Below are 27105 nucleotides of genomic sequence, written 5' to 3'. Positions count from 1 at the left end.
CTTTGTATTCCCTATAGTTACTAGCATAATACTAGGTAAATAGCAAGTGACTCAGTGGATACAGTGCTGAGTCTGGAGTTGAGAAATCTGAGTTCAAATCCAGTCTCTAACACTTACTAGCTGTGTGACACTGGGCAAGTCATTTAACATCTGTTTGCTCCAGTTTCTTATCTGTAAAATGAAATTAATAACAGCCCTTAACTCCCAGGGTTGTTGTGAGGATCAAAGGAGATAATAATTATAAATCACTGAGCATAGTGCCTGGCACACAGTAGGTACTATTTAAATGTTAGTCATTATTTTTCAATAAGTTAAGCAATACACACAAAAAAATGAGAAGCATGGTGTTCATAACAGTAATAAAAATAGCTAATATTTATATAATAATCCAATTTTGCAAAGTTCTTTATATTGTCTGATTTGAACCATATAACAACAGCAAACACTTCACAACAATGGTTGTGAAGCCCTTACTCCTATCCTGTGAGAAGTACTATTATTACCCTCACTTTACAGGTTAAGAAATGGAGGCAGGTAGCTATAGACTTAGGAGAAGGACTCTCAAATTAGAATGTGGCTTCTGACACTGACTAGCTACATAATCATGGGCAGATCTCAATCTCTTTAAGCCCTAGTTTCTTCACTGGCAAAATGGAAATACTAATACTTGTCATTTAATTGTATAATAGTAATTGTAAAAACTTGTCTGCCTAATAAGTTTGTTATGTTTTATAAATCTCATGTTATATAACTTTTGATGCTCTATAAATATAAATCATTTGCAAACATTTGCTGATAAAACAATGTCTCAAAAGTTGCTTCTGTGTATATGATTATTTGTGGCCAAAGTTAAATTCTATGTCCTTTTAAAAATCATAAGTATGGGGGGGAAAATCAAGATATGGAATAAATTTTATATTTTAGTTACAACTTTTTAAAAAATGCACACACTTTTACTCTGTGACTCCATATATGAACAGATAAGCTTATAAAACAGCAGGAGTTATCTAGTTCTTAAATAATGTATCTTTCTAATTTCAGTACAGGAAATGACACCTAGTCAATAGTTTTCTACTCACCAGTAACAGACGGATTTTCTGAAGCTTTTCTTTTTCGGTTTTATACTGTTGCTCTATAATTCTGGTGGGTTCCTAAGAGAGAATTCAATGGCAATATGGGGGGAAATAATTTCAACTTAGAAAAAAATCCAATATTTAAAAAATGCATTTTATCTGACAAATTGTTTTTTATAGGTAGGAAAAGATAAATAAACTTTAGGTTGAAACAAAAGGCACAATAGCACACAGAATCAAAAGGGCAATAATATGGGGTTTTAAGTATTTGAGACTGAGCAGTGAGGATTTGTCTTCACTTGTCACTAAACCAAGGTTGGTTAATTCTCACTTTGACTACAGAGCTAATGAAATTAAGGTTATGGGTTCTACTACTGTGTGGGTTGGTTAATTCTGTTGCAATCCATAGCTTCAGATTTACAAATCCTCATGAGAGAATATGTCTAATAATCTAGAAGAGACAAAGAAACTACTCCTAATTTCTTGTGACTCTGAATTAATATTAGAATTCAGACTGTTTTCATGACCATCGTCTATCTATACTGTAAACTCCAGATGCCTGCCCTTTAAATATAAGCTATTGCTATGTTGCACCAAACTACTAAAGAACAACTAAAGTTTCATTGCTTCATTAAATATCCAGGCCACTGCTGTAAAAAATACTATTATATTTAAATAAAAGACTTTGTTCTGCTCGCTAGGGACTCAATACTACTTAGCTCAAGCCTATTACTGAAGAAAGAATTAAAAGTGGATGACGACAACATGTTGTAAGTGGTAAGTTTTGGTTTATGAAGGCCAAGACATCAAATCTGTAGCACAACCATTAACAATTCAAAATGAAATTATGACAATATGGCATCTGAGAAAGGACACGCAACTAAAAAGCAAGAGACCTGGGTTCTAATCCCCACTTTTCCATTAAGCAGTGACAATCAGTGACATTCTCCCTCTTTGAGCTTCAGTCTTCACATCTAAAAAAATGCTTCTACCTTGAACGCTACGACTATTTCTGTATTGGCAAACAGGGTTCCACAGGGAACAAGAAGTTTTTTAGTTACTTATTAAATGGGAAAAACAAATCAGAGAAATAGCACTAGATTTCTGTTTGTAAGAAGGAAACCAAAGTGCATGTCAGCCTACAGACCCCTCAAGGAATCTCCTGAGTTAAGACTAATATCGTGAATGATATTAGTGAATGTGAAACCTACTAAGAAATGAGGAGAATTCTATTTTTAGGCTCTCTCAGATTCTTATATTAGGGGAGGAAATGGTCTAATCATATTAAGAAGCTGTTCTGAATTTCTTATGGCTTAGAATGGACACTAGAATTCAGACTGTTCTCTAGGCTCTTGTGAGATGTTCTTCATTGAGGGTGGTGAATTCCAGAACAGTTCCGATATGGTGTCTTAAGCACTTTCTGCTAAACAGCTGACTGTAAGTTTGAATCTTTTGTTCTCTTACAAAAACAATTTGTAACCTCTAAAGAAACATTTCTATAACTGGGCAATGCTAACTCCAGTAGAATTGGAGGAAAATTCTAAAGGAAACAAAAATCGGTAGCAGACACTATAACTTTCCCTTTTCCCCCTCTTTTAAAGCTGGCTATGAAATCAAGAGAGATCTGGGGGCTTGTGGGTAGGTTTAAATTTTAAGACCATTGTTGATTTTGTTTGTCAGAAAAGAAGGCAGTAAAGTAGGGGTACAAAGTCTGTGGGAGACTGTAGTGCAATATGGAAGAAAAACATTTTTGAAAATTTGTTTTTAGAGGGGTCCATGAACTGGCCAAGAGTAGAGGCATCTTAGTAAAAGAAAACAAAAAGCCCTACCCAATTTTAAAATACAATCCAGAACCATTACCTTTTCCTCTCCATCTTCTGATGCATCGGCTTTTAAATTTTCAATATTCTGCTGTAGACGTGACATCTCTTCCTTTGAGAGCAATACAAGTGTTTATGAACCATGAACATGCAATTAAAGACTGATACAAAAGCCATGTGTCTATGCCCCATTAATGCATTATCAGTAAAGTCATTAAAATTCTTGGATGGGAACAGTTTAGGGAATGAAGCCACCCCCTTCCCTGTCCCCCTCTTCTCATCTGCCTTTGAAAAATCAGCTCTCCTTTAGGACTCAGCTTGAACCTTCCCTTCTACAGGAAAGCTTTCTGAATCAACACAGCCTGTTCAGGTGATGGCTGCACTAGATGTCCTCTGAGGGCTCTTTCGATTCTGAATGTCTCTGACTTGATGAATTCTTGTAGCAGTTATTAGTTTGCAGGACAGTGCCTAATCCTGTTGTTACTTGTGTATGTATATCCTTTACTTTCCTTACTAGACAGTAAGAGTCTGTAGGTAGAAATGTCTGGGTTTGTTTTTCCATAGCACCCAGCATAGGGGCAGACATTAATGAATGAAATTATATTCAGAGTTAAGTGGCTGTGACAGAAGGCAATGAGGGGAAAGCAAGGCATGAAATTTAATGGGGAGATTGGGGAAGGACAGGCATAATACTTACTCTACAGTGTGCTTTGAATTCTTGTTCTTGACTTTTCAGATTTTCATTCATAGCTACAAGTGCTCTTAAATTCTGCAGGATGCTGAAAAAGAAGACCAAGAAGATAACAGAAGAACGAACATTGTTTCTTTCAGAAAAAGACTTAAAACCAGCTTCCCCAGATACAAGAGCCATATCTTTTATTTCAATCATTTTCTCCAAAGAGTGCTTTGCACAAGGCTTTCTATACTGATAACTGACTTTTATTTCAGTGAAAATCTAATTTATATTCCTATTTTCTGATAACTATAGCTTATCATACTGCATCCAAACACTGTGAATTCAAGAACTTAAATAATAAATATGAGGACATCAAGGAGTTTCAGTAGTGTGGGATGTTTAATCATACCAGCTATTCAATTATATACAGAGTATAAAAAGAAATGAAAAATCCATCCTGAAGAGGAAATAGGTTTCCTAAGACCATTAAAAATTCTGATTTGGAAATAAAAATGTCAACTATCTAACAACATTTGCCCCAGAATGTAAATAGACTAGTAGTAGGAGAATAGTAAATGGCCTGGACTTGGGAGTCAGATGACTTAGGTTAAAATCCTAACTCCAACTCATATTGCTTATGGCCATGGGTAAAGCATATAACATCCCTGAGGCTCAATTTCTTGATCTGTAAAAAGAGATTAATAATACTTGTACCATAGGGTTGCTGTGAGGAAAGTGCATTAATAAATTATAAAGTTCAATAAAAAATGTAAGTTGCAATTTTATTATTGTTACTTATTATGCTGTTATGTGCCCACTAAATGTTCTATTGCAAAAAAAAAATCATTAAAGCCCTGGATTCTTTGCTTATGGTCCAAAATTTACACATAATTTTAATAAATTCTGGATTGTGGGTGTCAATGAATTGGTACTTAACATACTGAGTCATCTAACTAAATAACAAGAGATGGTCATAATAAGCAAAACACAAGCCTCACAAGAGACCTTCTGCTCATTTAAAACTAAATGTTTAAACTAGTCCATATTTCCTGCCCAAAGTACACACATGCCTTCTCATACATGGGCTAATCCTCTACTTGTAATCCTGCCCTTCACATGAAAGAGGATCCCACATTAGATGGGTCAGAGAGCTGGTTTTCCAGTAGCTACAATAGATTTGCACTAACATCTCTCTGGGTCCCTTTGTCAACCCCATACTGAGAAGCTATGAGGGGTCAAGAGGCATAATGAAGTCAGGCTAGTTTCACTTTTGGTGCAAGACCATTGAGAGCTTACTGAGCAAAGAATAGGTAAAACATGATCTCAAAATACACTAGAAAAATCAAAACAGTGAATTTCTGAGGGTAGAAGCATGTAACAATTCAGAGTAACCTTCATAAAAGAAGTCATGAAGGAATGTCAAAAGATCTATGATTCTGTAGGACTTTCTTTATAGAAGCAGGTATTTCCTGACCCTTTGACACCTTTGTTCTTAACCTGGGGTTTGTGAACTTAAAAAATATGTTGATAATAGAAATATCGCTTGAAGAATGACTTGTAAGTGTCCACCTCCAAAGAAAGAGCAGCTTTAGAAACAGCAAGACATAATTTTATATCTATATGTATCTTTTTGTTAGATGAGGCTTTTCCTAGTATGGGGAGGGGAGGAAGGGCAGGAGATACTGGGAATTTTAATGTAACAAACAAATAAGTTTTTTAAAATGTGGATAATTGCATTCCAACACAACTGGTTTCCTTTATCATCCAATGTATTTTATTTTATGCATGTAAAACTACTATTGTGAAAAGACAAGGGGTCCATGACACAACAGATGTTAAGAAACTCCCTTCCTCAGTGAAGGAATATTCTTTGGCTGGTGACCAAAGTTTTGGTGATAAACTCCTCTACACTTAGACTGGCTGTTGGACGCCAGAGCTGAAGTCTTTTCCAACTTGGGAAGACTCAAAAAATAAGTGCCCTCAATGGGCATAGCTTTGGAGAAGCCAGGTCTTACTGGAGGAGGGCTTTAGTGGAGATGTTTTATCCAATTTTAAATAAATAGTTTTGGCTCTTACACTTTGAAGCAACCAGGGCCAAGTGTGATTCATTGGTATAGGGAACTTCCCATTCCCCTGACCCAGGAGTATAGCGAAGCTTCCACTGACGTGGATGAACATCTGCTCTGCAGTTCCTAGTCACTGAGAACTGCCTGGGGAACTATGAGGCCCAAGAGCCGGTATTTGTGAGAAGAGACTCCACCCTAAGCCTTCTGCCTTCAAGGCTGGCTCCCCATCCCCTGAGCCAGGCTATGTCTTAAAACTGTAAAGATAATTTTTAGTGTCTTGGCCGACACAGAGTGATATGACCCCTGAGAAACTTCTGGCATGATTTTAGAGATGGGGAAAAAGCAAAATGGGCATCGTCTTGGGTCTGTGAAACAGAATCAAGCTGACTGCCCCGCATGAAATATAAACCTTGGCCTTGGTGTCATTAGTACCATGCTCAAAATAACTAAGTGAACCAGCCACTGACAACTCTACAACGGGCTTGCAGGGAAACCTGAATGGATGCACCATCGCAGTAGGATGAAACTTGCCTTGGGTCAGCCTGGGCTTCTATTTTCTCGAGGGCTGCCAACTCTTGGTCCAGTTTCTCGCTGTAACTCTTAACCTATGGGAGAGAATGGTCATCTCATTGGCATGGGATGGTCTTGGGGGACTGAGGGATCCCTACTACATTCTCCTCTTACTCTGGCACTGTGGAACTAATCAAAGTCTTGCCTTCATAAGAGTAACGCCAAATGGGCCTCCGATGCCATTAAAAAACAAACCCTTATCTTCTGTCTTGGAATCAATACTGCGTATTAGTAATAAGGCAGAAGAGCAGTAAGGGCTAGGCAATGAGGGTTAAGTGACTTGCCCAGAGTCACACAGCTGAGAAGTGTCTGAGGTCATATTTGAACCCAGGACCTCCCATCTGTAGGCCTGACTCTCAATCCATTGAGTCATCCTGCTGCCCCCTCCAATGCCATTTTAAAGGTGACTTTAAATGCCAGACAATAAGAGGAGGAAGATGATAGAATAACACTGACAATCCCAAATAAGATGACTTTCAGTTCAGACTGAAAAGCTATAGCAATTGCTTTAATTAGTATGGTAATTGATGGGTAGTAAACCTAATATAAAGGCTAGAGGAACCCACCTTCTCAATTACACAACTTAAGTGGAGAAAAGTTATTATGAGACATAATGTGCATACAGAATGCTGGATTTAAGAGTTAAAGACTTGTTTTGAATTTGGGATCATATATGAATTTACTAGCTAAACATTCACTCATTCTCTTAGGACCTCAGTTTCCTCATCTGTAAAATGGCATTATTAATAATTACACTGGACCTAAACCATATATTTAGAGCTAGAAGGTACCTTAGAGGTCTTTAACCTGACACCTTATTTTACAGATGAGGAAGAAAACATTCTGAGAAGTGATGCAATTTGCCCAAGTAGAAAGTATTGTAGTCCACCTGAACCCAGGTGATCAGATTCCAAACGCAGCATTCTTTCCCACGAACATCCTGGGTTTACTTTAAGGAAATATTTTGTGAACTTCCAAGAATATAAACTGAATTAATTATTTTTAAACATAACCCTCAAGTAGGTACAAAACTATGCTAGACACTTGCCAAACTGTCTACCTGCTGCTCTGAAACATCAAGGCAGAGTTTTCCCTCGTGCTTGTCTATGGCTAGGGCAGCTGTTGATGCAAGACAAATCAACTGGAAACCACTCCTTTTCAGCCTGCATGAGCCAGGCCTACAGTTAACCCTTCTCCTTAACGAGTAGAGTATGAAAGGAGGACAAGGGACAGAAATGCTGCTGGGTCAGGACAGTCTAGAATGAAGAAGCAGGTTCCCAGAGAGACTGAGGAGCCCACTAGATCTAGAAGCCAGGGCAAAGAGAGCGAATATAAATCTGCCATGGACTAGGGTTAGAGCATTCATTTATCATCTTCTTTAACTGAAAAATCTGTCCTCTGTAACTTTCCTTCTAAAGCGTGAGCTTCCTGTGAGTAGGGGCTGTTTGCTGCCTTTCTTTGTAGTTCATGAGAAGGTGTTTAATGTTTAATGCTTAAGGTGGTTTCTCTGGGCTGACCTCTAATTTTATTTATTTTCTTAGATTTTTAGATAAATAAATCCTCTATTAACCAAATCTCCCCCTCCCCCCCTTTTTCTTCTCCTTGGTAACATAACGAAGGAAAGTAGAGATCCCATAGGATGGAAATTCTTGGTGGGAACCTCAGGATATTTATAACTCAAAAGATCACTTAATATCCCACATTTAAAAAATTACTTCTTACCAATTTCTTAAAACCAGAGTATTCAAGATTCTATTTGATATTTGTATCAAATCTATATCAAAAGCAAACAATCCTTTTATCTTAATGAATTAGGCAATAAATTTCTTGAGGGTCTATGTTCTCTATTTTTCTTGGACCCTTAGTCATGGGTGTATTATGAGGTTTCCTAGTCTGGCTGCCCTCCCTTCCTTAATTCTGCCTCTCCAAATCCCACGATTCATCTTCAATGCTCAGCTGAAATACAATTTTTGTACCATCTTCCTCTAGACTTTCGTGACCTCATCCCACTCTGATTCACTAAAGCACCCACTATCTACATTATTCTTGGTATTTATAATATGCTTTCTTGCAGTTATTTAATTTTTTTTATAGGTAATTCATATAAACTATAAGCTCCTTGAGGAGAAACAGTATCCACTATTTTGTAGTTCTTCTGAACCAGCTAACCCAGTGCTCTATGTATAGTATAAACTCAATAAATACTTACTGATAGATCAAAAATCATTGATAGTCCCTAGTGCTAGAAAAGTAGCAGGACAGTCCCGCCCCCCCCCCCCCCCCCAAAGCCAAGGAAGGAAAGAAACTTACTTCTGACAGTTTTGTCTTTGCTTCATCATATTTCATCTGTAAGTCTGCACACTTGGCCTGTAACTATAAAGGATACAGAGGTGAGAAAAGCAATAAAGTGTTTTGCATTATAGTGACACCTTGCATTTGCAGAGTGTTTCATATCTTTAAAATCATTATAATATCCTCATTACCAACGATTTTGACAATCTCTTTTCTAGTAGGTAGGGCAGGACTGCATTATTATAACCATTTGGCAGACAGAAAATAACACTGAGGTAGAATTTTATATGACTTGCTCAAGATCATGCAGAAAATTAGTAAAAGAACTGAGACTCAGGCCCAGAGTCCCTTGACTCCCAGGGAAATCAGTGCTTAAAACACATTCACAATGTCAATATGTCTTCCTAGAAACAAAAAGAAGAGGAAAAAATTGACTTTTGAATCAGTTGAAGGAAGGAGGTCAAAGAGTGTTTCTGTAAGGTCAAAAGTAAATTATTTTGAGCTAGTCTGGAAGGAGATCGACAAGTAGACAGGGCTGGAGCTGTTATACTATCTTCCCAAGATTTATACTTTGAAAATAAAAATAACACAAAACTCAACTCTGACAGGATACTTTTATTTTGGAACCTGCTTCTCATTGCCACAACAAATGGAGAAACTCATACAATATTAGCACTGAAAGGGATTTTCAGAATAGTCTAATCCAAACCTTTGCTTTTACAGATAAGGAAACTGACAGAACTAGGTCTAATGATTCACATACTAGTATTCTTTCTTGGACATTGTAATACCTCAAAGAGGATGGTGGCTGAAATTTAATCTAAATGCTTCAGGTGTTAATTAATGCTTTTAAACACAATTAAGAAATTTAGATTTCTAAAATAGATCTCAAATGTTCTAATCATAAGATTAGCAGATGGAACACACTAAAAGCAAATTCAGGTGGACTGATCTATTAGTCAGTAAACAAATACTTAATAAATGTTTACTAAGTGCCAAGTGCCAGAGATATAAAGAAAGGCAAAAAAACCACAGACAGAGTCTGTTTTTAAGAAGATCACATGCTGGAGACAATATGCAGATACAGTCAATAGGTTTCAAGTCCTGTCTCTGGTGTCTACTGTCTTTGCCACCAGAGGCAAATAATTCACCTTCAGTGCTCCCTAAAACTGTAATTAGAGATAAGTTATAGGTTTGCATTGATGGGAGGGAGTTTCTGTACACAGATGAAATCACATGTTTCAAACATTAACCAAAAAATGGAGGGGCAGAATTGTGGTGGGGGTAAAGACAGGGCAAAATTTCTAGTTAATCCTCAAAATACATTTCATAAGACCACAAATCTAGAGTTGGAAGAAGCCTCAGAAGCCATCCAGTCCAACTATCTCATTTTATAAAAGAGGCCAAAAAAAAAATAATTTCTCTAAAGCTCTAAAGGTCAGAGACAGGATTTGAAATCAGACTGCTGGACTATAGAACCAGGGTTCTTTCCACTATACCATACTGTTTCTGAATTTAATTAATCTGAAATTACAGTTTTAGTACATTTGGAAAGAATGAGAATGTTGCTGGTTAACTACTTCTAACAGATGGACTAGAGCAGATGGTGAAAAAGATGCAGAATTACATCAAATCCAAGAAAAAGATTAATTCTTTTTAGTATTTTTTCAAGCTATGAAAATCTTTTATTGACTAACAACTTAAAAGGCCGCCAGGACATCATCTCTCTCTTCTTCATTAAGAAGATACCTGCTGCAAAAAAAGAAGTAGCTCATCACAAAATATTTTTAGGATATGTATAAAAATCCTTTGAAAGTTGATTCTCTAGACTCAGTTGTTGTCAAATTGATCTTTTTTTAACTGCTGACCAGGTCATACTTCCTACTCCCAGTCAATAAACTCCAGTGGTGTCCTTCCATTTCTTCCAGAATCGACTCTAAAATCCTGTTTGCCTTTTAAAGCCCTTGAAGTAGTGGGTAAAATTCCATCTTCTAGAAGAAGCCTTTCCTCAGTCCCTTTAAAGAAAGTCTTTCATTGTTAATCTATTTCAATTAGTCCTGTATATATCGCATTTGTACCTAGCTTTTTGCATGCTGTTTCCTCTATTAAACCACAAGCTTCTTGAAAGTAGGGAATATTTTTTTGCCTTTCTTTATATCTATAGTGCTTATCATAGTACCTGACACATAGAAGAAGCTTATTTATATTCACTGATTTGAGTTGACTGATATTTTGAATCTAAATATTTACTTTCCTGGAAAGGTAAAAATGGGCAACTGGAAAACAGGCAGTTAGATGGTGCAGTGAGTGGAGAGAGCACTGGACCTGGAATTCAGCCCCTAGGAAAATACTTAACCTCTGTTTGCTTCAGCTTCCTTATGTGTAAAATGGGATGGTGACAGCACCTAACTCTCCACGCTGTTGTGAGGATAAAATTAAATATATTTGTAAAGCTCTGTGCAAAGGCTGAAGCAATATATACAAGGTATTATTGTTGTGATTGAGAAAGAAAGGCAGTCAGAATTTTCAGCTATAAAAACATGACAACACTAACATTTTCTTCCATATTTCCAATTATTATTTCATATTGACTAGCCCCACTTAAATGACTTTGGTACTGCTCATCAGGGGTCAAACATGGAGCTTGCAACACTCCCAAATGAGGCCCAAACCAGAATAAAATGTAATTGGGAAATATTTAACAAAATAAACAAAAATACAAGAAGGTATAGATAATATAAGTTCTTATATGGTTGCATGAATCATTACATATGTTTCAGGGGTCCGTCCCTGTGCTATAGATAATCTATTAAAAGCCAAATCTTTAAAGAACTATTATTTCCCAGGAAAACAATCTTTGAGAGCGAAAAACTTCTCCTTCCAATGTGCGCAAAACCAACAGAAACTAAGTCCACTAATTCCAGCTAAGTGGAAGTGTTAGTAATAGAAGACAAGAAATGGGAAGATTCTGGTGTTCAGGGTTTTTTTTAATTAAAATTATAGGATCTTATTACAATGTTCATAAAATTGTTAAATTAAGAGCATTTTAGAGGGAGGAAAGAATTTTGAGATGCTAGGAAGCTCTTAAGTACTGACTTTATCTACTTTTCCCTCTCTGTTCTTGTTTCCCCATGCCTGCCACCAATTCTTGTCTTCTAATACTACAATTATCTTATTTTGCCCCTTTCTCGTCTCTATATTCTAATTTCCCTAACTGGAACAGCTAGACAGCAATATGGATAGAGCACCAGGTCTGGAGTCAGGAAAATCTGAGTTCAAATCTGGCCTTGGACACTAGCTGTATGACCCTGGGTAAGTCACTTAACCCTGTTTGCTTCAGTTTCCTCATTGGTCAAATGATCTGGAGAAGAAAATGGCAAACTACTCCAGTATCTTGGACAAGAAAACTCCAAGTAGAGTCATTAAGTGAATTGACTGAACTAGAACAATGAATTTCTTATCTGTTGGTAGCATATTCTTCATTATTTACTCCCTTTCCTAATCTGAGTCCTTTGTAATTTCTTATCCTAGTGTTTCACCAACCTGGCTTCTCACTGAAGGAAATTTGGCATTTAATAGGTTATCTATAATTCCTTTTTCATCCTGTTGTTTCTTCTTTCAAGACCTGCCCACATTAACATCAAGACCAAAAAGATCATTGAATGCCTGGAATTCTACTAGAAGTTCTGATGATTTTAAACAGGCTAACTAGAAAGTTCCTATCTTGAAGTGTTTTAAAAACTACATGGAAAGCAGAGATGAAAAATATATCTTCAACAATGTAGGTTACATCCATTCTGGACTATTATACTTTTTTCAAATGTCTACCACTGGGGAGAGGCTCATTTATTGAGTGGGAGTCAGGTGAAGGTACAATGAGAGGTTTTGGACACTTAGGGTAAAGAAGTAGAAGACCAGCGGCTCTGAAGAAATTATTGCCAAGGGTCTACCCTGGTTATGATTACATAGTTTATGTCAGCATTTTAGAATCCAGGGTCTAAACTCATTTTAAGAATATTTTGATAACTGCATCACAATATAATTAGTTTCCTTTGAAATGCTATGTATTTTATCTTATACATTTAAAAACATTATTCCAAGAAGGGGTGCATGACACACAAAAAGGTTAGAAACTCCTGGTCTTATGTAATCCTATGGAGATCAAAGAAGAAGCCTTTAAAAAAAACCCTACAATTATTTCTAAACTAAATGGTAACACCTTAACGAAATATGGGATTTATCTATCCTATAAGAAATTTGGAGTTAAGACATATTGCTACTTAAATCAAAAGCTCAGGCCTCAATACATGCAAATAATTTTGAGAGTCCACTGAATTTGAATTTGACTTAAAAGCAAACATCCATATGGATTGAGAACTTTTGCAAAGATTTTTGGAAGCTATCTTAAATAAGAGAATAGCCCAGGTAGTATTCAAAAAGAGTCTGAAAATTAATTCTGTAATCTGGTTCATCTAATCCTCCTCTGTTAAGTATTTTTTGAATGAACTATTTGCACACACATATTTATCCTTGGCAGGATAACTGGTCAGTAATGGGAATGAGGTTTCTCCAAGCAGAGAGTTGACTCCCTGTAAATATATTACCAAATGGAAAATGACATACTGATAATCCTTTCATCTTAATCCGTTCCTTCTCTGTAATATTCCAGGGGAAACTGTCACATTCCTTCCATTTGGAGTACAGCAGTAAAAGCTTCTTTAAAAAGAAAATTCTTAGCAGTCAGAGAGAAGTTTGAACAAAGGAATGGCTGAGTTTGGACCAATTGCTGTAATTATACCTTTCGAACAAGCTGGGTGAGTAACAATGAGAAATGTATGAGCCTGAAATACAAATGTGAGCACATTTTGGTAAAATTAATTGTTACAGAAACAACTAAAATGTTCTCCCCCCCACCAAAAAAAAAAAAAGAAAGAATGTTCTCTTTCTCATGGTGCTCTGCAAAAAAGCATTTTTATGAAGTTAGCAAAAAAAAAAAAGGCACATAATAGACTTCTTTATATTCTCATATATTTACCTTCCAATAAGAAATTTTTCCAATAGGTTCCTGTGTGCCACTTCCTAACCCCATCTTCCCATCATTCTAGTCCCATGTCTAATAACTCCCTTTCAGCACCTTTCCCTTCTTACCTCCTCCCACCCTATTATCCTCCTACTTTTTTCTCTCTCCATTTTGATAGTAAACTCCTTGCCCTTTCTCCCATTTCTTCTAGGATACAGTTTCATTTTAAGGAAATAAAATTATAAAGTTTGACTAACCTCTTCTAGAAGTTTGGTTTTCTGTTGAATTTGCTTGTTCAAAGATGCGACTTTTCGACGATGCTGCTGGGCCACTCCCAATTTTTCTGGACTTGATTCGGCCAAAAGCTCTGACTGTTGTTGGTAAGTAGGAGGAAAAAGAGACGAAGGCTAAGACATTCTTCATATTTCAGCTATGTATCACACATTCCACTATTATTAATAAGCAGAGAACTTCTGGGCTGTCAGCTTGAGCTTAGAGAGAGCAGCCATCGAAGTCCCTCTGTAAAATTCAGATCAATCAATAAGCATTTAAGCACAAATTAATATTCCAGGAACTGCGCGTTAGGAAACCTAAAGATAAAAATAAACAATCTTTGCTCTCAAGGAAGCTTATATTATTTTTTTTTTGAGAGGGAGTGGTGTGAATGTGTCTTTTTATATAAAAAGACACATATATGTGTGTACATAATTATTTAATATGAATCAATGCTTTGGAGATGGTACTCTCTGTGGGGCACCTCAAAAGTATTAGAAGAAAACACACAAGATAAAGCAATGTTCAACTTTGTAACACTGACATGATCTTCCCTAGGTATAATCATGTCTCATGGGTCCAGTCCATCTGTTCTCCCCTACTAAATCAACTATTTCAGTCACTTCTACCTATCAATTAAATTTCACTGAAATGCATTTAAAGTTATACAAGATAATGTTTTCTTGAAAATTCGTTGTCACCATCTGATTTCTATGTGAAAAGTAAGCCAAAAAAATTACAATTGAAGGCATGTCTTGACAAAATTATTTAGTATACAAAACTTTGCCAAAAATAACCAATCAACAAGTAATTTTTTGCTTTCCTTCTAATCTTGACTAGTTTTACTTGTACAACCCCCTTTTAATTTATTGTAATCAAAGTTATCCTTTTTACATCTCAAAATACTTCTATCTGGTTTATTCTTAAATTCTTCTCCTACCCATAAATCTGACAGGTATTATATTCCCTGTTCTAATTTGCTTATGATATCTCCCTTTATGTTTGGGTCATATGTCCATTTTGATCTTAACTTAGTAAACGGGGTAAGATACTGGCCAATATTTAGTTTCTGCAAGATTTATTGTTTTCCAGTTTTCTCAATAATTTTTATTAAATAATGAATTCTTATCCCAAAAGTTTGGATCTTTGCTTTTATCAAACATAAGGTTACTATAATCTTTTACTACTATTTGTTGTGTCTATTTTGTTCTGTTTCACTGATGTACTTTTCAATTACTTAGCCAGTACCACATAGTTTTGGCAATTACTACTTTACAATTTAAAATCTATGCTGCTAGACATCTTTTCTTTACACTTTTTTATTAATACCTTTGGATATTCTTGACCTTCTCTTCTTTCATATGAATTTTGTTATTTTTCCCAATTTAATAAAATAATTTTTGGTAATTTAATTGAGATGGTATTGAATAAGTAGATTAGGTAGGCCTGTTTTTTAAATTATATTGGCCCTGCCCACCCATGAAAATTAATATTTCTACAATTATTTAAACCTGTTTAAAATTATAAAAATTATTATAATACTATATTATAAAAATGGTTTATAATTATGTTCATGTAGGTCTTGGGTTTGTTTTTGGTAGATGATGCTCTAAATCATTATAGAGAAATGAATATCAAAACAACTCTGAAATATCTCACACCTATCAGGATTGGCTAAAACAACAAAAGGGCAAAATGACAAATGTTGGAGAGGATGTGGAAAAATGGGGTACTAGTATACTGTTGGTGGAACTGTGAACCAATCCAACCATTTTGGAGAGCAATTTGGAATTGTGCCCAGAGTCAGAAAACAATCTATATACTCTTTGACCTAGCAATACCACTATTAGGTGTGCTTCCTAAGGTGATCAGAGAAAAAGGAAAAGAACCTATGTATTCTAAACTATTTATAGCAGCTCACTTTGTGGAGACAAAGAACTAGAATTTGAGGGATGCCTATCAACTGGGAAATGGCTAAACAAGTTGTGACATATGGTTGTGATGAAACTATGCACCATAGAAAAGACAAGTTAATTTAAAAAAACCTATAGAAAGCTCCTAATGAAATTATTTAGAATGAAATGGGCAGAACCAAGAGAATGTTATATTCAGAAAGAGAAATGTTATTTGAAGAATAACTTGTGTATGTCCACCTTCAGAGAAAGAAGTGATAAACAGCAAAAAGCAATAGTTTTATATATACATATTTCTTTTTGTCAAATAATGTCATCTTTATTGCAGTGATGGGAAGGAAGGAAGGAAATACCCAGGAACTTTAATGTAACAAACAAACATTAATTTTTAGGCACTCTGCTAGGTGATGGAGGTACATAGACTAAAATGAAATGGTCTCTGTTCTTAAGGAATTTACATTCTATCAGGAAAGACAAAAATTTACACACAGACTAAGAATTGCCTAGCTGATAGCTTAAACTGGATGTCTCACAGATATCTAAAACTTAACACAGATAAAACTGAACTCATTATCTGAAAACCTCTTCTCTTCCAAGCTCTCTATTACTGTCCAGAGTACCAGCATCCTCTCAATTATGCAGGTTAGAAAGCCAGGTGTCACCATTGATTCCTTACTCTCTCCCACCTACCATATCCAAATCAGTGGTCAAGTCCACTTGGCATTTGTACCTTTTAATCATCTCTCAAAAGTCACCCCCTTTCTCTCTTTTGATACTCCCATTACTCTAGTACAAGCCCTCCTCACTTCACACCTGGAATATTACAATAGCCTTCTAATTGCTTTCCCTGCCTCAAGTCTCTCCCCATACCAGTCCGTCCTCCACTCAGTTGTCCAATTGATCATTCTAAAATATGGGTTTGACCCTTATTCACTCAGTGGCTCCCTAATGCTTCAAATATAAAATCCTCCTTTTGGTTCTGAAAGCTCTCCAAAATTTGACCTCTTCCTACCTGTCTAGCCTTTTTATATCTTACACCTCCTCTCCCTCCATGTACTCTTTGATTCAGTGACACTGGGCTCCTTACTGTTCCTGTACACGGCCCTTCACCTCCCAACTTCAACCACTTTTAATGCTTGTCCCCCCATACCTGGAAATCTTTTCCCTTACCATCTCTACTTCCTGGCTTCAGGTCCTAGCTAAAGTTCACCCTTCTTCAAGAAGCTTTTCCCAGATCTCTTTAATCTTTATGCTTTCCTTCTGAGATTATTTCCAATTTACTCAGCATATATCCTGTTTATATAATAGCTATTTAAATGCTATTTCTCCTCATTTGATTCTAAAATCCCCATGGGGCAGAGGGCTGTATTTTGCCCCTCTTTGCATCCTTAGTACTTAGTATAGTGCCTGGCACCTAGAAGGTATTTAATAATGCTGGTAGAGTGATGAAATTTTGGAAGGAAGAATTTGCAGTTGGGGAAATAAAGAAAGGCTGCATGCAGGAGATGATACTTGAGCTAAGCTTTGAAGAAAAAGGAATTCTAAGAGTCAGAGGAGAATAAAGTGTGAATATAAAGTATGTGCAAAGGCAGAGATGGGAGATGGAATTTCTTGTGTGAAGAACAAGAAGGCCAGTATGACTGCAGATTGTATAAAGTTAGAAACATAGGTTGAGCCAAGTCTTGAGGGCTTTAAATGAAAAACTGAAGAGCTTGTAGTTAGTCCTAGAGGTAATAAGATTTGCTTCCTCGAACTTTCTTGCACTCCTCGAGGCTACCACTCTTGAGATGACAGTTTTCCTGGCCACCCTTTCCAACATTGGCTGCACTTTCATTCAACACACTGGTTGAGTGGGATTGGATTACTCCAAATGCCACTTCTAGGTTCTCCCTCTCTGTCACTTTTATTCAGTAATCTTTCCTCCACTGAAGTTCATTCCACCCATATGCAGCACCCAGTCAGACACACTCTTCTTTCCTTAATGAGTTCAGCACTTTTCTCTCCTCCCCAATTTCTCTAGTGATCTCTCATTGTCATATCTAATGGCCTTTGCTTAATCTTCATCCTTCTTGACCTCTGCAGGCTGTTACACTGGCGATCAGTTTTTCCTCTTTGACATTTTCTTCTTTCCAGGTTTTCAGGATGCCACTCTCTCCTAATTGTTTGGCCTCCCTTCAGTCTCCTTTGCTAGATCTTCATCCTATAGGTTACCCCAAGAACAATGGGTGTCACCCATGGCTAAATACTAAGACTTTTCCTCAATATATACTATTTTTTACCTGTTGATCCTATGGAGTCAAGGATCATTTCTAGGAAAATGATTTTATTATGCCACTGCTTCTATCCTCTATATGTGTCTTAGAAAAATTCAAATGAGTTGAAGAGTTCTCTATGAATTTAATTTTTTTTCTTTTCATCATGACCTTTAGTTCAATTTGTTTATCATCAGTATTTTATGCATTTGTGTACAGACACTTTAAGGCCATGAGTACTATTACTATTCTTCTTGAATTTTTCATTTCATGTGAGTTACTAAGCATCTTCATTGTTCTTCTTCCTTCTGCTAAGGGACAGTAAGTCTCCATGGAACATGAATTAGTCATTCTATGTAGTCACCTTTCTCCTCTCTTTCCTCACTCTCTCTCTTCATTTTCATGGGCTCTTGATAAGAAGCACCTATCTCCAAGCAAATTTAGGAGAAGTTACACATGAAATAAAGAAAAGCAAAGGCACAAACTAGTGAACAAAATAAGAATAATTACATAAAGACAAATATAAAAGGCAACAAAACTCGGATAAAAAAAGTTGGCATTAAGAGCAAGGAAAATCACACAAATATTTGATCAATTCTTAATACCAATGACATCAATGTCAGTGAAAACAACAGCTGTCATTTTCAGTGATTTACAGTTTTAATTCACTTTATACTGTCTCAATTCATAATTGCAACCATTGGAGAAGTAGGTAAAGTAATTACTGTTATTTGACTAAAGAAGAAATTGATGGTCTACAGGTTGATTACAAATTGCCCCAAGGTTACACAGCTATTAAGTAGCAAACTCTAATCCAATCATTCAGATTCCAAAGTCAATTTTCTACTATACCACTGCTGCCTCTTTACACCAAATACTTAATTCTGCACTGGGAAAAATACTAGTTCTAGTTCCAGATTTCTAACTAAAGAATTTTTTTACTTTAAGCAAATCACTTACATTTCTAGGGTTTAATTTCCTCATTAAAAAAAAATGAGATGGAGGAAGAGAAGATCAGACTACATGTCCAATTACTGTCCCAAAAGTTTTAATATTTTATGATTCAAGTATCTATTACAATTGAAATTTCAGTAATGCAAAGAGTATTTTAAAATGTTGCAATCTACTTTATGCTTCATATTTTTTTTAACAGCTTTTCCTATTGGGAAATGATATGATGAGAGAGGAAGCAGGGGTGCTTAGAGTATTTTACAGCTGTATTCATCATCCATTTTGGTCAACCAATTCTTCATTATTTCTTGAATAATTAGCAGCATCATTAGTAGATGATGAATTATTATGACCTAATAACTCCAGAGGTGGCAAATAATCAGCAGGCCATGACTGCATAAAGCTGTCAGGAACACTGTTTCTCTATCTCCTGGGATAATGAATGATAAAGAAAACAGAAAAACAAACCATCTGGTATTCCAAGAGTTTTATCCCTTAAACTTGGGACTCTGGGAAAACCTTGCTTCTCGACTCCTCTGGGGCAGTTAAAATTGGCTCCATGTAACAACTGTGAATGGAACTTGTCAAAATATTGTTAATTCTGGGACACAACAAAATATTCATAGAACATGGGGCTGAGATTAGAGGAGGAAAGGAAAATTAAGAGAGACTGACTGAAAATGAAGGTAAAAATAAAATTGGAAAAATTTTCACTGGGCATTCAAACCAATTGTCAACAGTGGCAACTAAAATTCATCATTCATTATATCACCATCATTTCTGGTCATGTTTTCCTGCACCCAAATTTTTTATTTGGTTGTTTTCAATGGCCATATGTTGAATACTTTGTTTCCTCACAGTTTGTTCCAGCTTTTGCTTTTAACATTCGATTTATATTCACTAACTGATTTCCAAAGCCCTTGGAGTATCTTTACTACATTGGACTCCACAAACAAAATTAAATAAGCCTTATAACTCATGATTCATTAATACTGGAACAGAGTTTCCAATTCATTGGGCTTACCCCTACACACAATATGTCCCTATATTTGAATTCAGGATTTAGCCTTGAATTTATTGCTCTGTTTGTGTTGTTTGTCTAACTTTAGACTACACAGATTTTGCCAGGCAGGAACAGTTGTTTCATTAGAATTATCTCCTCTGATCCTTTCCATCCTGCCCTTCTTGCTCAATTTTCATTCATTTCAGTTCTAAGGAAACTATTATTACATCGCTAACTCTTAGCCTGCCCACTGGATCAGAAAACAGTTCAGGGCAAAGTACCAAAAAAACCCCAACAGTACTCTTCTCACAGCCTTTCCAGCAAACACACAAAGATCCAGGATTTTGATATAAAGTTGAAGACCCTAAGGCTACACCACCAGGTTTGGAAAGGAATTTCCTTTTACAACAAAGGGAGACGCTGGTCCACCAGCAGCCAACTGAGTTTCAGAAGAGAAAGCCAGGGGCAAACTGCTTTCATCTGGGTACCCCCTCCCTGCGACAAAGCTGAATTCTCACCCAAAAGATTCCCCAAATATACTGACAAAAAGGAATAGCAAGGACATCAAATATAAACATTAATCATTCAAATGCCACCGATGGGAAAAGAATCTAAGTAGAAATCTGGGAAGCCAGGAAATCTTCTCTACCTTTTCCCCTCTCCCTCCAAGATCTCCTTTACTGGACCCTCATACAGAAGCCATAATAATATAAATCTGCATTCATTTGAATGTTTGAAAGCAAGTTAAAGAAAGTTTTTACTATGTTCTAAGTCAAATGACTTTTTTCCAATTAAACTACCAATTCCTTGTAGCTGGGGAGCCTGCCTGTTTGAAAACAACACACATTCACCGTACAGAGCACTGAGCTAGGAACTGGAGTACAAAGTTCAGATGATACTTGTCTTTTACTCTCATGAAGCTTACAGCCAAGTGGGAGAGGGAATAACAAGGTATCAACACAGATGGCGATAAAATATGATACTGTTATGTGACGAGCAAAGAGGAAAAAATAAAGCATTCGATTATTAAAAAACTGCCTTACAAAGGTTAATGGTGGCATCATTATTAAGATAATATATTAACAACGATCCAGGACAATTCGGAGGGACTTGTGACAAAGAATGCTGTCTACCTTCAGAGAAAGAACTGTTGGAATAGAAATGCAGATGAACACATGATTCATCACTTGTTTATTCGGGTATATGATTTGGGGTTTTGGTTTTATAAAATTGAAGTGGGGCACTTCATAAAGCAAGTCTGGACACCTGGAAATTCAATTATTGGGACCGTTATTTATTGATTGATAAAGAATCTACCAGATGGGACAGACTTCCCTAGTGGAAGCTGCATTAGACTGTCATTACAGGATAGTTTATATAGGTTACAAGATACAGGTTCTTATTTGTCAATCAAGCAAGCCTTATCACAAACAGGTGTGTGTGGTCAGTGACAAGTGGGTAACACTTAGGGGTTATTCACTTTCACATGTACCTAATCACGTATCCCTAGTTAGCTATGTGTTATCTTGCATTCTATCCTGACCTCTTTGTTTTTTCTGATGTTCCTTTGTTTCCTGACCTTCCTTTCTCAGCCCTAGGTTAATTGGATTCTAGCCTACCACCAGCATAAGCTGCTTGACCTCCTGGAGTGTAGCAAGGAAAGGGAATTATAGCAAGAGCAATATTGACAGGCCTGGATTCCAAGCTACTGGGTCAGGGTCCAAACTGTTGAAGACAGTTTTTCCAAGAGCTCTCTGGAGCTGCAAGTTGAAGGAGAAAAGTGTGGCTGAGACATCCTGGAAATCCATCCATCAAACAACTGGCCTAGAGGATTTACCGGCTGTGGTAAGAGAATATCTCCAGCCTTCCTGGTGGACAGCCGGACTGGGGAAAAGATCTCTACCTTGCTGGGACATCTGAGGACATCAGCTGGACTCCTGTACCTAATTCTCCAAGGATTCTTTGTGAGAAATCTGGTCACCTGTTGGATGTGCCTTTAGGAATTTATGTAATTAGTTAAGGTAGTTAAATAGTGGGTTTAATAAGAGGGAAAAGCAGTTAGATGTCCCTTTTCCCATTTTCCTTCCTCCATCCCTTCTCTGTTAATAAATTCAATATTATTTATATGTGCTGTTTTCCCTTTGTATTACCTTCCTTCCCCCTTTCCAAAATATAGATATAATAGGAGGGATTGGGGTAGTTTCCTAAAAATGCAGGAATGTATTCATCTGTGTTATCTACTTCAATTCTTTATTCTCTAACCTACTTTGCTTATTCATACTACTTCAAGATTATTCTCTCACAAAAATGAATATGGATAACACATGTAAAATACACCAGAATTGTTTGTCAACTCTGGGAGAGGAAAAGGAGACAACATGAAGCACATAACTTTGGAAAACTTATGTGTAAATTTGATATTGGAATAAAATAAAGACAAAATAAAATAATGCATTGCAATACTCAGTAACTACAACAAAACTAACCCTGACTCACCCCAGAAGAATACTTCAGAATGTTGAACTGAGAACTTGACAATACCTGGGTTTTTAACTATCAGGCCTGGCTTTCTTGAAATATAGAACTTGAGAGACTGTGATAAATGAATGGAAAGCTGGCCTTGGAATCTGGGCAAACCTGGTTTCAAAGCCTGCATTGGACACATACTGGCTTTGACAGTGGTTCTATCACTCAGCCAGACAATGATCTAACATATAAATTGTAGAGCTGGTACCTATATGCATCAATAGAGTGATTTTCCTCACCAGATCTCTACACAAATGAAGTCAAGTCCAATTAAAAAAATTATATAATTGCTATGGTGCTATAATAGTATTGACAATATTGGTATCAAACTCAAATAGCAACTGAGAATACATCCATACAAAATGATTATTTTTCACTGTATTTTTATTTATTTTGTTAAGCATTTTCCAATTACTTATCTAGTTCTGTTACACTTAAAAAAACAAACAACAACTTTAATTTCCATCTTAGAATCCGTATTGTATATTGGTTCTAAGGCAGAAGAGTGGTAAGGGTTAGGCAGTGGGGGTTAAGGGACTTGCCCAGAGTCACATAGCTAAGAAGTGTCTGAGGCAGGGTTTGAATTCAGATCTTTCCTGACTCCAGGCCCAGCACTTAATCTGCTGCACAATGGTTGGGACAGCAGGAATAGAGCTTGGTGGAGTGGTCAGATTTGAGAGTCATCACCACAGAAGTGATCATGGAAGTCATGGGAATAGATGCAATCACCAGAGGAGAAAATGTAGAGGGTTAAGAATTTAGGGGACATTCAACTACCTTTCCTCATATTGTACAACCGACTTTGTTTCTTAATTTTGCCAAAGGATCTGTTCCATTTAGAGGTTTTCATTAATGACAATTTTAAAAAATCACTGCGTTTTCTGTACAAAAATATCACGTGTCTAGTCATACCATAATTGGGCACATACCACAGTTGAAATGGGTGCAATGCCATTCTTTTTCCCTTATGACCCTCCCAGTCTTGGCTAATATAGTCCAACTGTGAAACTGCCCATTGGGGTCTTAAATCCTTCTCTGGCTGGCTCTAATTTAGCCAATGTATTCAAATTGGCCACCATCTCTAACTTTTAGCCTTAGAGATAAACTTGGAGCAGAGGCTCAATAAATAAGTGTTCACTGTTCAACGCCAACATGGCAGTCAGTCAGTAAACATTTATTAAGTGCCAAAAGACAGGAGGTTTCTAGTTGAGTAAACCAGGAATCTGTGCCTTTTTAATAATAATTTTTTAAATCACTCACTATATTTTATTAGTTCTGTATGTGATATATGGATACATGTATACATATGTTATGCATAGATGAACCAATATGAGGAAAATATCGTCTCTAGGAACTTTTACTAATAATTTGGGTAAAGACTTCAATGGTGCTCACCAACGAAGGATAACAGACTAGAGATGCAGAATGAGATGAACATATTTGGACATAGCAAATGTTTACTATTTATGGAAAAGTATGTATAAATGTATACTCCACTATCAAAACAACAAACTTACTATAAGTCCAAGAGAACTTGGTGAAGAGAAGCCATATTGCTGTCAGGAAGATAAACTCCTAACCCCTTACACTTGATTGGATTTTAGTGATAGTGATGGGTTTAAGATAATCAATACTATGATTCTAGAGTGATTAGTATAATTCCATTATAATCTTAATACAATCAGTAGAATTCATGATCTTTATAAGGATTTCTAACTAAAGCAGAAAAACTGCTTCTAAGGGGATTTTCAACCCCTCCCTAAATTTGTACTTCCTTTTATCATAAGATGCTGACCATCTGAGTCTCATGTCCCAACATGGTGCAAACAGCATGGACCCTTCCCTGTTTGGAAATAGCCATCCTTCCTCTCAGATCAGATGAGTCTGAGGTAATGGTCAGCACTATCTGCCTAAATAAGGGTATTGCCTTATGATTTGGCCTTTAGACTAATATGGGCTTTCCTAAATGAACTAACCAATCAGCTTTGTAATTGGGTAATTGTTTCTAAATGAGGTTTATATGGTGTTATCTTGTGATCTATGTCATCAATCTTGTATGGAAATATTCATTTTGTTACTGTCCTGGTATATAAACCAGGTCCCTGACACTGGGTATTGTCTCTTGCTGGGGTCCAACAATGTAATACATGCAAGAGAATGCTTTTATTGGAGGACTTGGCCCTCTTCCAATAAAATCTACCTTTCTACCTTGTCTTGGAGAAATTTGGCTTTTTGACTTTATTTACCTAAATTGTCTATATTGAGTCAGTGGGTTTCTATCATTCAACAGTTGGTGACCATGAAGATACTAGATTGACAGCCCTGTCACCTCCAAGGGGACTCTCCTTCATACAGAAAAATATTGGTCTCAAAAGGGTACCTAAGGGATTTATTCTTCCCGTTTCTTTTTCTCTGTATGAGAGAGGCTGATTTTCAGCAGGCAGACGATGGTTCCTCTAGTCCAAGAATCCTGTCATCTAAGTAAGATAAGAGGATCTGGAATTCTTCAAGGCTGCAGACTTAGAGATATATCCAGACCTATTTCTCATTTTTCTTCCATTTTATCTTAAATTTGGTATAAGTTTGTGAAAAAGAGGAACTAAAACTTTTCTCTTTAATTTGTGGAAATGAGAAACTAAAATTTTTTTCTTACTGAGTTAAAATTAATAAGGCAGTTTTTTCTGTATTTCCTCCTAGGCTAAGTAATATGTGAATTTGTAGAGAAAAATTAAGAGCTTCTATCTAGGTTATTTGTTTAAGGTGTTATGCTCTCTTGAAACTGAGATTTTTGAGTTTTTCGCTCTCTTTGAGGGAAAGCAAGCTGAATAAATAACATGAGGTTTTTATTTTTTAAGGTCCAGGTTTAAAAATCTGTGTGTGACCTATGCTTGGGCAAGAATTTTTGGGGAAGGTGAGTCAGAGGGTTGGATGCAGCAGCCATGGGATCACTGGCTAGGTCTATGCCTGGGGGACACTCACAATATGTTGAAATGTTCCCACTGACATATATTTAGTTTAATGTAGCTTTTTGGTGTATTGTGGTATGCTACAGGAGAATCTGGAACTCCAAAGGGTGCCAGACAGAGTAGCATTGGTCTTGTAGCCAAAAAAAACTTTGCAAAGGTTTCTCAGCTTTAACTCCTTGATTGGGTGTTCCTGAGAAGCCTTTGCCAAGATGCGCATGTGGCGCATTTGACCCCCAAGCAAACATGGTATTTTGTGTAGCACGTGGAGTGTAGGGAGTGTAGGGCACACTAAGGGTTAACGTTTCTTCTTGACAAGCTTTGTGATCCTGACGCCTCCCAATATGGGCTCTAGACTTTCAAGGGGACCAGTTCCAGAAGGCTCTCCCTAGACAGATTTTTTCTTTAACACTTGGGATAAAATGAAAAAGAAAAAGGTAGGGACAAATCTATTAAGTATTGTTTCTTTGATCTAAGCCCTTAAGAACTTCTGGCCAAAATTTGGGACCCTAAATTTTATTTTTGCTATGAATAAGTTAGAAACCTTCTTAGAGAAAAAAGAAAATTGGAAACAGCTTGAATATTTAGGATATTGGAAATATCTGGTTGAGCAAGAAAGTAAGAAAAATTAATTAAGCAGGAGGAAGAGGTGAAGAAAAATAATTTTGGTAATCTTTATTCCTGATTAGTTGATTTCAAGCCCCCTTAGCCCCTCCTTTCTATTCTGAAACTGGAAAGGGGAAGAGCAGTGTCCAAAATTGGGAACCTGGCCAAACTTCTAGCCAAGAGTCCAGTTTTCGGGAATGTTGCCAAGATATGGGTGGAGAACAAAATTTTGCCCAGAATCAGGTGAAGAGTGCAGTCATTATTGAGGAGACCCTCATCAGATTGGGGTGATAGAAACCACTAATAGGAGGGTCCAGGACCTGGTCATTACAAGATCCGGGATGGGATTATAACACTGTTGGCGAACAAAATAGTTAGGTGGAACCTAAAAAGGGGAATGAAATTATTTTCAGAATGTCCAGGGAACTATAGCAAGTTTTAAGAGACTGTGTAGGAGAAGGATGAGTCACCTATCAAGTTTTATGACAGGCTGTGTAAAAGTGCCAAGAGATTCGCTAGGCTAGATCCTATTAACCCTAGGGATGGCAGAGTAATCAATGCAGCATTTGTAAACCAGCTTCTCCCACACATTAAGGAGAATTTCCTGAAATACTGTCCAGGCTGGCATGAGAAGCCTATAGGTGAATTGAAGGCTTTTGCTTTGTATGTGTTTGAAGGAAAAGATGAAGAGGATAGATAGGAAAGCTGTTTCTAGGCCAGGACAAAAACATCCAAGGCAGTTTTAGGTCAGCTTCAGGAAAGACAGTGGCCTGCAATCAGTCATATGCAGAAAGAGTATCATCAGAGAAGGAAGGATTTAGTAGATGAGAACTTTAGGAACAGACGTGCAGCTGCTTGGGTGGAAAACAATAACAGAAATTGGCCACAAAATAGAGGTTGGAATCCACAAAATCAGAGTTGAAAACCCAAATACAGGGATCGGAATTTTCAGAACAGAGATGCTGATCCCCAAAATAAAGAGACCTCTCCAGCATGACAGGATGAGGGAGGGGCAGGTTTGGATGCAGGCTTTGAGACTGTAGACTTTCCAGCTGCCAAGGATGATTTCAAAACTGCAGTTGCAGTTTTGCCTACCCTGCC

The 27105-nt window shown here is 36.8% G+C and overlaps 1 protein-coding gene across 1 annotated transcript in view; it reads right to left on the bottom strand.

The window, feature by feature from the left end:
* Positions 1-27105, bottom strand: part of CCDC93 (coiled-coil domain containing 93) — a 113592-nt gene that overhangs the window by 29288 nt on the left and 57199 nt on the right. The window contains exons 12-17 of the mRNA XM_007494070.3: positions 13775-13888; positions 8516-8578; positions 6167-6240; positions 3591-3672; positions 2934-3005; positions 1080-1151 (exon numbers count right to left, since the gene is read on the bottom strand). Of these exons, the coding sequence (XP_007494132.2) occupies positions 1080-1151; positions 2934-3005; positions 3591-3672; positions 6167-6240; positions 8516-8578; positions 13775-13888 (477 nt within the window). The remainder of the gene's footprint in view (positions 1-1079; positions 1152-2933; positions 3006-3590; positions 3673-6166; positions 6241-8515; positions 8579-13774; positions 13889-27105) is intronic.

The sequence above is a fragment of the Monodelphis domestica genome, chromosome 4 (assembly GCF_027887165.1).
Source record: "Monodelphis domestica isolate mMonDom1 chromosome 4, mMonDom1.pri, whole genome shotgun sequence".
In the NCBI taxonomy this organism is placed as follows: Eukaryota; Metazoa; Chordata; class Mammalia; order Didelphimorphia; family Didelphidae; genus Monodelphis; species Monodelphis domestica.
This window is presented reverse-complemented; position numbering and strand designations above follow the sequence as displayed.